The sequence below is a fragment of the Amblyomma maculatum genome, chromosome 2 (assembly GCF_055883805.1).
Source record: "Amblyomma maculatum isolate TAMU_Amacu chromosome 2, ASM5588380v1, whole genome shotgun sequence".
Lineage (NCBI taxonomy): Eukaryota > Metazoa > Arthropoda > Arachnida > Ixodida > Ixodidae > Amblyomma > Amblyomma maculatum.
In genome coordinates this window covers 23952527-23965456 of record NC_139345.1, presented here as the reverse complement: position 1 = coordinate 23965456, position 12930 = coordinate 23952527, and the positions used below count along the sequence as shown (strand labels likewise).

At 47.3% G+C, this 12930-nt stretch overlaps 1 protein-coding gene across 1 annotated transcript in view; it reads left to right on the top strand.

Annotated features, from left to right (window-relative positions):
• Positions 1 to 2868: 2868 nt before the first annotated feature.
• Positions 2869 to 12930, top strand: part of LOC146198143 (uncharacterized) — a 22539-nt gene continuing 12477 nt past the window's right edge. The window contains exons 1-3 of the mRNA XM_084593473.1: positions 2869 to 3024; positions 5608 to 5693; positions 11922 to 12026. Of these exons, the coding sequence (XP_084449599.1) occupies positions 11927 to 12026 (100 nt within the window). The 5' untranslated portion in view covers positions 2869 to 3024; positions 5608 to 5693; positions 11922 to 11926. The remainder of the gene's footprint in view (positions 3025 to 5607; positions 5694 to 11921; positions 12027 to 12930) is intronic.

Here is a 12930-nt window from a genome sequence, read left to right as displayed (position 1 = left end):
CCGACGTGAGACAGCCGTTGACGAGTCCATGGACATCGACAGTCTTCCTGGTGGCAGAGAAAAATGGAACCTTACGGCTCTTCATTGAAAACACACATTTAAACAAAGACAATATAAACAATTTTCTTCTCTGCTGCGGATTGATTATTCTTGACCGGCTGCACCACGCAACGTACTTTTCGTCGCTCGATTTACGTAGTGGCTGTTTACAAATATAGGTGGACGAACTTGATGGGGGGAAGACCGCGTTTATTACCATTGACGATCTGTACTAAATCAGAGCGCTCCGTTCCGGCCTCCGCCCAGCTCCTTGTATACCTTCCAGCCGATGATAGACACCGTGCTCGGCGAGCTGAAATGGCAGTCTTGTGTCGTGTACCTGGAGACGTTGTGGTCTTCTCCGTCACTTTCGATGAGCACCTGAGGGGCTCGCGCACCGTTTCCGAAACAATTCGTTCAGCCATCCCCTTCCCTATGCCGGTAACGTGTCACTTAGACTTTCAAGACCTCGTTTCTCGTCTATATTGTGAGATCTAAGGGCGTTAGCGCAGACCCCGGTAAAGCCCGGTTCACACTAGCGGGAAACTTCCCGCAGCGGCGCAACGTTCATGCCGCCGCTGCGTCGCAGCTCCTCGGAAGGACGCTCACACTACGCCTGTTTTCCCGCTGCATTTGTTGTGGAATGCAGAGGAGGCGAAGGCGAGCGGAGCGAGAAAGAGCAGTCACGTGACAAGAGAGAAGAGAAAGCACGCGCTTTTCACGTGCACAATTTGACGTCACGGTCAGCGCTCCGCTCTGATTGGCTACTCCGTTCTGCGGGACGGGAAAAATAGCTCCCGACCCCATCGCTCCGCGGAACGTCAAACAAGTCAGCCTGCGGGAAAAAAAACTGGCTTCTGCGGGAAACGGCGCGCGGAGAACGTCCAGTGTTGCGCGTTTTTCCGCTAGTGTGAGCGTGCCTTAAGACAGCCACCATCGCTGCGACGGTTTCTTGGTCTGTGCGCCTATTATCGCCGTTTTGTGAAAAAAAGAAAAAAAAAACTACATTGTTGAGCTCTTAAGCCACCGCAAAAAAGATAAATAGTCTTTCTTCTGAGACCGGGAGCAAGAACTAGACTTTCGAACGCCTACATTGTCTTCAAAGTACGGTCATACTTGAGAGCTGACGACGAAGCCGATACGGAGCTGCAACGTTGGAGTCGATTCAGTCCTTGTGCAGTGGCAGGACGCGGTCTCGAGCACGTAATCGCGTAACCAAGCCGCACCTTATTACGGTTCGATAAGAACTATTACACCACCGATGAAGAATGCCTAGCTATACATCGTGTGCGCAGTGACGAAATTTAACCCGTATTTTTATGGTCACCTTTCCCGAGAGCGAGCGATCACCATTCGCTGGGTTGACTGACGAACCTCAAAGTTTCTTCAGGGCGGCTTGCACGCTGGTGTCTTCGAATGCAAGAATCTGATGTCACAATCGTGTAAAAGTCAGAGAAGAAGCACAGTGCTGCTGCTGACTGTCCGTCCCGCACTCTTCATCAGGACAACAAGGCCGAGTCCGAATAATAATAATAACAATACAATAATAATAATAATAATTGGTTCACAGGAAGGGAAAGGCGCAGTATCTGTCACACTTGTGTCTGTGGACACCTGAACCGCGCCTTAAGGGAAGGGAGAAAGGTGGGAGTTAAAGTGGAAAGAGAAGGAGAAGCCGTAGTGGAGGGCTACGGAGTAATTTCGACCACCTGGGGATCTTTAACGTGCGCTGACATCGCAGAACACACGGATGCCTCTTCGTTTCGCCTCCATCGAAACGCAGCTACTTTTTCTTTTGGTCGCCTCACCATATTTAATGTCAGTAACTGCCAACTTGGGCAGTGCTTCTGAGGTGGAGGTAGGTAACTCCGGGGCCCTTGGATCCGGCTTTGTACCTATGTCTGATGGTGCTTCACATAATGTGATAGATAATGAAAGTATGCTAATGAGTTCTTGCGACCGGAAACTGATACCAAAGTAGAAGCCTAAGTTCTAGCGCACGTACTTCGCATTTGACCGAACCACACTAAATTATCCGACACACACACACACACACACACACACACACACACACACACACACACACACACACACACACACACACACACACACACACACACACACACACACACACACACACACACACACACACACACACACACACACACACACACACACACACACACACACACACACACACACACACACACACACACACACACACACACACACACACACACACACACACACACACACACACACATATATATATATATATCTGCACATTATCCTTTATAATTGGGACACGTACGCTCGCGCCAAAAGCGTACGCACATGCCCTGCATGAGAGTTTAAAAAAAACGTGCATGAGTTCTTGGACGTACAGTCCTATCACATAGGCTGGTGCATGAGAATTCTGCAGTGCCAGAGCTTCGGAGACGTCTTGATTGACAAGAACTACAGTTATATAGCCACGAGAGGCGGTATGCATACTGGGTACCTCCGTCGTACTCTTTGTTGCATGCTTCCTATATACAGTTAATTGCAAACTTGCATCCTTCCTCTCACAGTTGCTCCGAAGGCAGTGGCACTGTATTTCCAAGACTCGTACGACTGGACAATCACGATAGTCTCAGCGTTTAACAGAAGAAGATATTTGGAGAAAAGATCCATTCGCTGCGCTTCTGAGGCTGTGCGGCGGCTGAGCAAGTAAATAATTCACCCTGCCGACTGCCGACAAACTCCGTGAGGCAGAACAATGCGTCCTCATATTTCTTTCGCTTGTTTCTCGCCGTTATGGAATGGCAAGCTAGCTGCGCCGCCGTATAGGCCGTCACGTTCGGCGAGACAGCTGTGCAAGCAGAGCGTATCCGACTCGACGCTATGCAACGAGGTCTCAGGTTAATTGTCTCTCCCTGCACAGTTCATCTTTTGGGAAGCACTTGCGAATACTGCTTCATATTCTTGGTCAAATCCCAGAAGAGAGTAAGTACTTTTGAAGGCTTTGAGGAGGATCACAACGTTCCATTGGTTATGTTAGCGAATGACGCGCATGAGATAAGTATTTCTTATCTCACGGCCTACGATTCTCACCCTTTCTTTGGATTTTGAATAGACCAACATATTGTTCACAAACAATGGTTATCGCAGACGCCGGAGGCGGTCGAGGTCATCGTTTGCACCATTGCCTGATACTACAGTGAACTAAAATAGACAGCGTGACAATGTTTCCGCTTGACCTTAGCGGCAACAGTTGACCACTTTCAAGAATGTTGGGTCAGCTCTTCTGGCGCTTTCACACTGGCATTCGAGTTATCGTGGGCAGTAACACTTTCTTTTTTTTCACACGAATAACGATCGGCCCACTGTCTACGCAGCTGTAGAGACTATTTAGCCTTTGTTTTTGTTTGCGCCTAGGCACACAGCGCAATAGAAGGTACCAATTGTGTTAGGAGGCGAACTCGGCAAGACATAGAAACACGATCAGCAGTGAGCGACTCTAGCTCCATCGCGTCGTTCGCCAGTGACGGAGTAAAATGCTCATTGGTTAGTCCGCGCGAACATAGGTGCAAGGCTTAATCCTACAGCGGGCAAAGGAGCATGTGAAGTTCACCATCAGTCGCGCTCACTGAGTCAAGATATATGGAGTAAAGGCGAAATAAAGGGGAATGTGGAAATGATAACGTGTATGCATGAATATGCCCCTGTGATATGATTCGATCTATGTATAAACATGTTCCATAGGTATGGACTAAAACAATGTAAGTTTGCGCTTGTGTCGTCTGTGGTTCTCTCTTCCCGTATTTTAACCAATGATCAATCAGTTGGCCCCTCCGTTAGCACTGTTAGTTCCACGTATAGTTATCCAGGCTGTCTACCTCCAAAGACTGTGTACATACTGGCGAATGTAGTGCCCCGCAGCAGCATGTCGGACTCTGCGAGAAGCTTGTACCATTCGGAAAGAAACTAGCAGCTGGCTGAGCGCCTAGGCGTTGTAGGGGCATATATCCGTTGCACTAAAAATGCATTGACGATTTGAAAAATGGCACTACATACTTTATAATATTGTTCAAAGCACTCGTGAGTGGTTAGCGAATAACTCATAGGTTCGCAGTGAAATAAAAAAAAATAGCACATGGGAAGTATTGTTTACCCTCGTTTCTATGGGCAGCTGGTGCTCACAACCGCTATTACCATTCGTAGGCGAATTCCGACAGACAGGCGCAAATTGTGATGTCTTAAACATACACCGACTTTGAAATGACCTTCCTTATACTTGCACATTCCATTCTACAGGATGTGCTTGGATTTTGCAAGCTAAATGCACAACCTTGTCGTTGCACTGGGAAAACAGGGAACACGTTGAAGAAAAAAAAAAAAAAAAAGCGGCGCACACTGATGGGAACAACTTTGAAAATTCTCGTGCGCTTGCATTCCTATGGACCACCCCTCGCTGTTAACCCAACTCGGCGGCAGCAGCTACACTGCGTCTTGCTTATGTACGTCACAAACTGATGTTTCTACGCAGGTTTGTAACTCGGTTTTAATTTCGGCAGAAAAAAAAAAAAAAAAAAAACATGACTTACGGGCACTTTGATTCACATTAATTAACAGCTTTTGGCATCGCAGTTACGGAAACAGAATTCACAGTGTTTTTTGTACCAAGCGTCTATGCACTTACAAAAACAGTTAAGCAATATGAAGCAATATGATTAATGCCACACCTGGATGACACGATTGCCGGGCATAAGCGAAGCCTGGCAACGCTGAATTTGTTTGGTACAAATAAATGCTTGCTACGAGCGACCGTTTGTGACATATGCATTGCATCCACGCCTATTATGCAGAGGGCATGGGTTCGTACCCCCAATGAGAAAAAGATTTCTTTTATTGATTTCCGTATTTTTACCGATACGTTCCTGGGTTGCGGCGACAGCTTTTCTGTTGAACAAGCCAAATACGCCAAGGCGCACGTCGACATGCCAAGGTTGCGTGTGTTGTCCCACCTGCAGAAGATATCAGTAAATAACTTGACAGCCGGAAGACAGAGACGAACCCGCGAAGGCGCGGACATGTCGCTCCGCTGACCGCAGCGCCAGGCAGCTATAGTACGCCATCGCCGCTTTTTATCGCGGTAGCATAGAAAGGATATTCGGAGCAAACCACGATGTCCCGTGACAAAACTCTGGATTGGTAAAGAAGGTAGTGACGTCACAACCTCATGACTTCCCTTAGGTAATTTGAGTCTGTAGAGCGTGTCGAGCGAGCTCAACTGAGTCTCAATTGCCAATGTGTATAGTGTGTAAAGAAGTTTCAATGTGTCAATAAGTTTCAGTTTCAGTGCGGTAGCCGTAACTGAATAGAAAACCTCAATACACAATCGTTTTATTATCGAAATGAACCGAATGAATTAACTATCAGTTTTCGTTAAATGTCGCAATTTTGTAAAAGTCAGCCGACAGTCTGCGCTCGACATAGTACATGCAGTAGTTTCGCGCTGCGTTACCAACACTGGTTTCATATGTGCGTCAAAACTAATAAACGTCACTGTCTGTCATTCTTTTTCAGGGTGAAGAAAGGAAAACAGAAGAGCTAAATAATAATAAAGAGATGCCACTGACGGAAACATAACCGTGGAAGCTGAACTGAAGCAGGTATGGCTCCGGGTGCCGCCAGAAGCTTTGTTGAGTCGCCATGTCACTGGAAGTCATCAAGATATCCCCCTCACCTTACAGTGCATTCACAGCTTTCGATATAGTTGCATCGCGCGCGTGCGCGCGTGCGTTGTGTGTGTGTGCGCGCGCGCTCGCGCTTGTGTGTGTGTGTGTGTGTTCAGGCCACTGATATTTAACTATTTAATAATATAATTTTTGAAACCTAGCGATACCAGTGCTGGCAGACGATTAAAAACAGGTGAATCAAGCTAACTAAGTCGCCAGTGAACTGAAGTCTTAAGATATTACAGACACGTGCTTCGTTGCAGAGATTTGTACCTATAGTCCCTAGCAGAGATCCAGAGAGCATTAGACGTGGACATTAGACCTGAACGGGCTCGTTGTCAGAGCCCGTTACAAGTCTGGTGGCGAGAAAAAAAATGAGTGAATAGCGAAATGGCTGTTCGAGATCGGGTAGCACTCATACAGCGTCCACATTGCTGGGTAGCTGGACACGGAAGCGATTACTTTTCCAGCGCACTGGGACAAGAGTACGCCAACACGAAACTACGGGTGTCCTCGTGGCGATCTCATCATAAGTACTTCAGCTGCTTGACGACAGGCATACTCATTTCAGTTAGGAGAACGTTTAATCATGACTAAAATGTGCTCTTTGATCCCAGGTCGAAAATTTAGCAGTATCTTTTGCTTGCATTCGTTCATTCCTATGCAGCCACCACATGCAACTTGACTGGCATAGTCTTCGAAGAGCACACCATTCACGGCAATCTGTTCCGGCTCGCGTTGCATACTTGCATAGCTATGCTGTCTCGCAGGCATTTAACGATCCATGCCAGGACTAGGTCATTTGCTATCTCTGTCGGCAGAAAGTGATGTGCTCTTCGGTGACCAGATGATTGGCCGATAGGCGGCTTCATTTGAGATGTACTGTGATTGTAAGCTCCTGGAAACGTTCTGCTTTGGGCCATAGAAGTCGAAAAGGGGTGCTGCCACCGCCAGTGCTGCAGCAACGTCCTTCCAGCCAGTGGAGAGGCCGCTGTTACCGCTGAACTTCGCATCGGTTTTCAAAATTCCTCAAAGCAGGGCTGTACGTTTTGCTGGCCCAAGAAAATATTTTCCCAACTACCTAAACAGATCCAATGCTGGCTGAGAATTTTATATCTACAGGCATCATCAAAATTTAGAGTTCCGTTGTTCAATGCCCGTTTACTGATCATGTCACCCATACAAAGGAGCTCTTGAAAGCCGAAGCCACAATTGTTCGCATTAAGAGATAGACCACGGGTCTGGGACCTTTTCAGGGCTTTCTTCAAACGGTTGTCATGATTCTGTCTTGTGGAACTCTACACAAGAATATCACCAATGTTCAAGTGTTCCTCGGAAATGGGACATCGCTTCTTGGAAGGCAGCTGGCGCTCTGGCAATTTGTGGATATAAATTTGGTACTTGCCATGCCAGCCGGCCCTGATACCAGCGTTCAAAGCATCGTTCGCATGGTTGTTTACACTGCCTTACTAGTGTGTAGTTGCGATCGTGCATGATACGCATGTCCCGGCGCTACCCTAGTGTTGTCGCCAGCACGCTGTCAGCTTTCGCAGAACTGGCTTCCGCCATGGCTTGCGTGGTCGGCAGTGGTGGTAGCGATAGATGCGCGCCTTCCTGCTCAATATACCGATCGTTCCCTTGGCAGTTTGGCACCAAGGGCATGCTATGTTCAGCCCAGACAATAAATTGGCTCGAAGTTGCCTGTTTTTCAGCGCGCCAACAGCAACAGCGCTAGAAAATTTGTGGTGGATGACACAAGAGCTTTGTAGATTTGGTGTGTTCCAAATTTCTACCGTGGCCAGGAAATATTCGGGTGATGGCCGTCACCCTTCGCCCCCCTTGGCGCCGCTATAGTGCACGCCATGGTCCTATCATCGCAGAAGACGCCACTACATGTGGCGCTATTGCAAATGGTTTCCCTTTTATTGTGATAGTAATACTGCGCCAGGTTCCGGCCCGTCGCGTGGTCCCGTGAAGGGCCTTGACCTTGAACAGCCGCGCAGAAGAACGCTCGGTCCTCGGCAGCTAATGATTTCGCTCCACATTCGGTTCAGCAGCGTTGAACTCTTCTCATTTATATATGGGTTGGTAGCTTACGCTCTCGCGTCATACTCTTAAAGGCTGGGCTTAAGTGTCCCCAATAATGTAGCACTCTACACTGATAGGGCGTGATAGTAGAATAGTTTAGCAAGCAAAAGAAGCTCCCGCCGTTGCTATCGCAATTCAACTAGGTTTAACCAGAGCTAAACCGCCACTAGTTTTGATCACTGCTTTGTCGGTGTTTTAGAGGGCTTGGGACAACTTGCGTGCCAGTCCTCCGCCTCCTCACTGCCATATGGGCTCGTTTTATAGGGTCGCTCACCTCTCGATGCCAGATTGGTTGGCGAATTGCTGTCAGTGCCACTCCTGGTACCACAAACATCCGTTTGAACCATGAAGTCTGCTTTATCCATCTGAAGTCCGGGCGGCGAAGGCACATGCATTTAAACTCCTCTCTGGCCCATGAGCCGTTGCTCCAAATAGTTTGACTTTGGCTTAACGAGCTTCAAACCTGTACCGACAAACGTACTCCTGGATACCGACATTGGACATGCACCGGTGTACTTCACGTCCGGCTTCCCGTTGGCGGACTTGGAGACTGATCTTGTCGTGTTGGCGACGAGCGGCACAGTATATACCGCAATTCCGAAAGCCACTGTGCGGGCATACGGCCACTGTTAATTGCAAGGGTGACCGCACAAGCACAGGCTTCGATACACAGGGTGAATTTATAAATACGTACGAGCCTCTTCCCCTTCATGGATCACTGCCTTGTCGTGGCGGAGGGGCTTGCGAAACTCGATGAAGTCGTGAGCTCTGCTGTGTAGGGTCACCCAAGATAGACAGGTCACGGCAGAGAGTTCTGACAAAATGTGATTCACTGGAGAAGGTAATGGCAACCCACTCCAGTATTTCCTGCCAAGAAAACCCTATGGCCAGTCACAATACCATTAATGATATGGCGCCGGAAGATGAGCCCCCCAGGTTGGAAGGCGTCCCACATGTTACTGGGGATGAACCAAGGGCGATACCAAGTAGCTCCAGGACGAATGAAGCGGCTGGGCTAAAGCCAAAAGGACGCTCAGTTGTGGATGTGTCGGGAAGCGACCGGAAAGTCCGATGTTGCAAGGAGATGTATCACATAGCAACATGGAATGTAAGATCTATGAAGCAAGGTAAACTGGATATCGTCAAGCGAGAAATGGACAGATTGAACATTGATATCTTGGGTATCAGCGAGCGCAAGTGGACCGGAATGGGAGAATTTAATTCCGGCGACCATTATGTATTTTATTGTGGGCACGAATCCAAGAGAAGGAATGGGGTCGCTCTCATAGTAAACAGAAGAATGGGCAAAGCAGTGCTAGGGTACAACCCCCAAAACGACCGAATGATTTCACTTCGGATCCAAGGTCACCCTTTCAACATAACAGTTATCCAAGTCTATGCACCGACCACTACTGCTGAAGAAGCTGACGTTGAGAGATTTTATGCGGACCTGCAATGCCTTTTAGACCGCACCCCATCATCAGACGTCGTTTTTCTCATAGGAGACTGGAATGCTAATGTAGGGAGTGAAGAAATATCCGGAATTACAGGCAAGTTCGGTCTTGGTGAGCCAAATGAAGCTGGGCAGAGGCTAGTAGAGTTTAGTCAAGAAAAAAACCTGACCATAGCGAATACTCATTTTCAACAGCACAAGAGGCGCCTGTACACATGGACTTCACCGGACGGTCTGTACAGGAATCAGATCGATTATATTATTTGCCTGCAGAGATGGAGAAGCGCCATACAAGCAGTAAAAACAAGGCCTGGGGCCGATTGTGGCACCGATCATCAGCTTCTTGTTGCCAAGATTAAGCTTCGATTGAGGAAAACGCAGAAAACTAGAAGGCCTTTCAGGTATAATCTGGATCAAGCTCCATTATAATATGCTGTGGAAGTGAGGAATCGATTTCAAGAATTAGATCTAGAAGACAAAGAGCCCGAAGAGATGTGGACTGATGTTCGCGATATAATACAAGAAGTTGCTACTAAGGTAGTTCCAAAGCAAAAGAAGTGCAAGAAAGCAATCTGGTTATCTGAAGAGGCTTTGCAAATAGCTGGGGAAAGGAGGATGGCAAAAGTTATGGGGGAAAGAGAAAGATACAAGGTTCTCAATGCGCATTTTCAGAAAATAGCAAGGAGAGATAAGAATGCCTTCCTGAACATACAGTGCCAAGCAGTTGAGGACGACAGCCAATTAAGGAACACAACAGCTCTGTTTAAGACAATCAAAGATATCAAAGGAAGCTTCTGTGCTAAGCTGGGCATGATAAAAGACAAACAAGGCAAGGACCTCACTGAAGCCGCAGAGATAAAGAAGAGGTGGCAGGAATACACAGAAGAACTGTACAAGAAGGACTCGAATGTGCAAACCCAACATAAGACGGTTGTGATCACTGATCTCGAGCCGGGCATCCTGAAGAGTGAAGTTGAATGGGCCTTAGCCAGCCTTGCTAAGAACAAAGCTAGCGGAATTGATGGCATTCCAGCTGAGTTGCTTCAAAACCTCAACCATGACGCTGTTAACATTCTGCATACATTATGTCAGAAGATTTGGACAACCCTGCAGTGGCCACAGGATTGGAGGAGGTCTGTTTACATCCCCATTCCAAAGAAAGGCAGTGCCAAAGATTGTTCCAACTACCGCACGATCGCGCTTATTTTGCATGCTAGCAAGGTGATGTTGAAAATCCTCCAAGGTAGGCTGCAGCAGTATGTGGATCGGGAGCTTCCGGACGTGCAAGCTGGGTTTCGCAAGGGCAGATGAACTAGAGACCAAGTTGCCAACCTTCGCTGGATCATGGGAAAAGCAAGAGAGTTCCAGGAACCCATCTACTTCTGCTTTATTGATTATGCGAAAGCGTTTGACTGCGTAGATCACAGCAGATTGTGGCAAGCTCTCCAAGAGATGGGAGTTCCAATTCACCTCATCTGTCTCCTCAGGAACCTGTATGAAGGGCAAGAGGCCACAGTCAGAACTGGGCATGGTCTTACTGATTGGTTTCCGATTGAGAAAGGAGTGAGGCAAGGCTGCATACTGTCGCCCTGCCTATTTAACCTATATGCAGAGTGCATCATGAGGAAAGCCGGTCTGGACGAGTCTTCAGCTGGAGTGAAGATTGCTGGAAAATGTATCGACAACCTTAGATATACGGATGATACCACTTTAATGGCAGAAAGTGAAGCGGAACTCAAGAGACTTCTGATGCGCGTACAAGAAGAGAGTGAGAAGTTTGGGCTTAAACTGAACATTAAAAAGACAAATATCATGACGTCTTGCCCTATCAAGTCCTGGAGTATCAAGGGACAAGAAGTGGAAGCTGTGACAGATTTCCTTTTCTTGGGCTCCAAGATTACCTCGAAAGGAGACTGCAGCCATGAGATTAGGAGACGCCTGCTTCTGGAAAAGAGAGCAATGGTTAGCCTTGTCCGCCTAGTAAAGAGCAGAGACATTAGTCTGCCAACCAAGATCCGTATAACTCGTGCTATGGTCTTTCCAGTTGTGATGTATGGATGCGAGAGTTGGACTGTGAAAAAGGCTGACCGCCGAAGAATTGACGCGTTTGGATTGTGGTGCTGGCGAAGACTCTTGAGAGTTCCTTGGACTGCCAGAAGATCAAATCAGTCAATATTGTCGACCATAAACTCTGACTGCTCATTGGAGGGCCAAATTCTAAAGTTAAAGCTCAGCTACTTTGGTCATCTGATGAGAAGAGAGGAGTCGCTGGAGAACGATTTGATGTTGGGAAAGGTTGAGGGTCGCCGGAGAAGGGGTAGGCAGTGAACGCGATGGTTAGATGGCATCCTCGAGGCACTGCAGATGCAGTTATGTGATGTTAGGAAGATAGTGAGAGACCGGAAAGCGTGGCGTGACATGGTCAATAGGGTCACGAAGAGTCGGACACGACTGAACGACTGAACTGAACTGAATGAGCCTCTTATTGTTGTCCGCGTGAGGCGCGGTTTATTCAGTGTTAGTGATCTGTGCTATGCCGTGAAAGTTTACCGTGTGCTACTGCATTAAAAGTGGAAACCACGAGTCTCCAAGTATAGCATCAGCAGTCTATCATCTTTCAGGACCAATGAAGCACGCCTCTCGAGTCTGGTTTTATGCCGTCACGTACGCCTCCATGTTGATGCTTCGAGAGGGCTCGAAGTTTGACGAATGCGGCCCGAAACCTGGTAAGTGCAAGGAATGCAGGTCTAGCGATGAGGACTATAATCACGAGGATGGTGATACCGAGAGTAGTTAGAATGAATGACACTGGCAAGGATACTGTATTCGCTAAAATGCATTTTTTTTTTCAGTGTGTATCTTTCAGCTCTCGTTGCCAGGCTGGTTCAGGTGTGGACGACAAAAGCAAACGGAACACGCTGTTGTTGCTTACTAACATATTTCACTAGTTGCCTAGTTGAAATTACCAGCAACTTTATGTGCCTGCAGGCAGGTGCTTCTTGATATTTTATAGGGAACGCGTGCGTGATCGCAATTAGAACGGGATGTAACGCTTAGTTTACTCATGTCTGCACCTGTGCTTAATGAGTTGCAAATTAATTAATTACTCGTAGTAAATTACATTTTTGTGGATTTTGTAATGCGCCGATAAAGTTTTTGTAAGGTTATTGTTCGCAGCACTCCATTTTTTTTTCACTCATCGATTACTAACAATTTCTCACATAAAAAAAAATAAACAAGCTGAAACGAGTGATATCATTTTGAGAAGCTTAACCTGATGGTAGAAATGGTATAGCACGTGTTTTTCTCGCGTTATAGAGATAATGGTCGAGCTGCACAGAAGATGTGCGAGCGAGGACGTCCGCGTAAACAAGCTAGCCTAGTGTTCCTCGCTTCACATTTCGCATTTCACCTCGATGTCACAACGAAAGCATTATGTTTATGAGCTTATGCTTCGTCCCCTCAGAAAGTGAACAACATCGAAACGGGCGCCTTCCATGACTTCAGGGTGGTTCTCACGGTCTTCGAGTGTCAACGCAAGGCACTTCATTCCGGTGCTTGCATCGAGATATTTCGTAGTGTCGCATTGTCACTGCTAGTGTGTTCACAAAAAACATTAAAAAAAAGCCG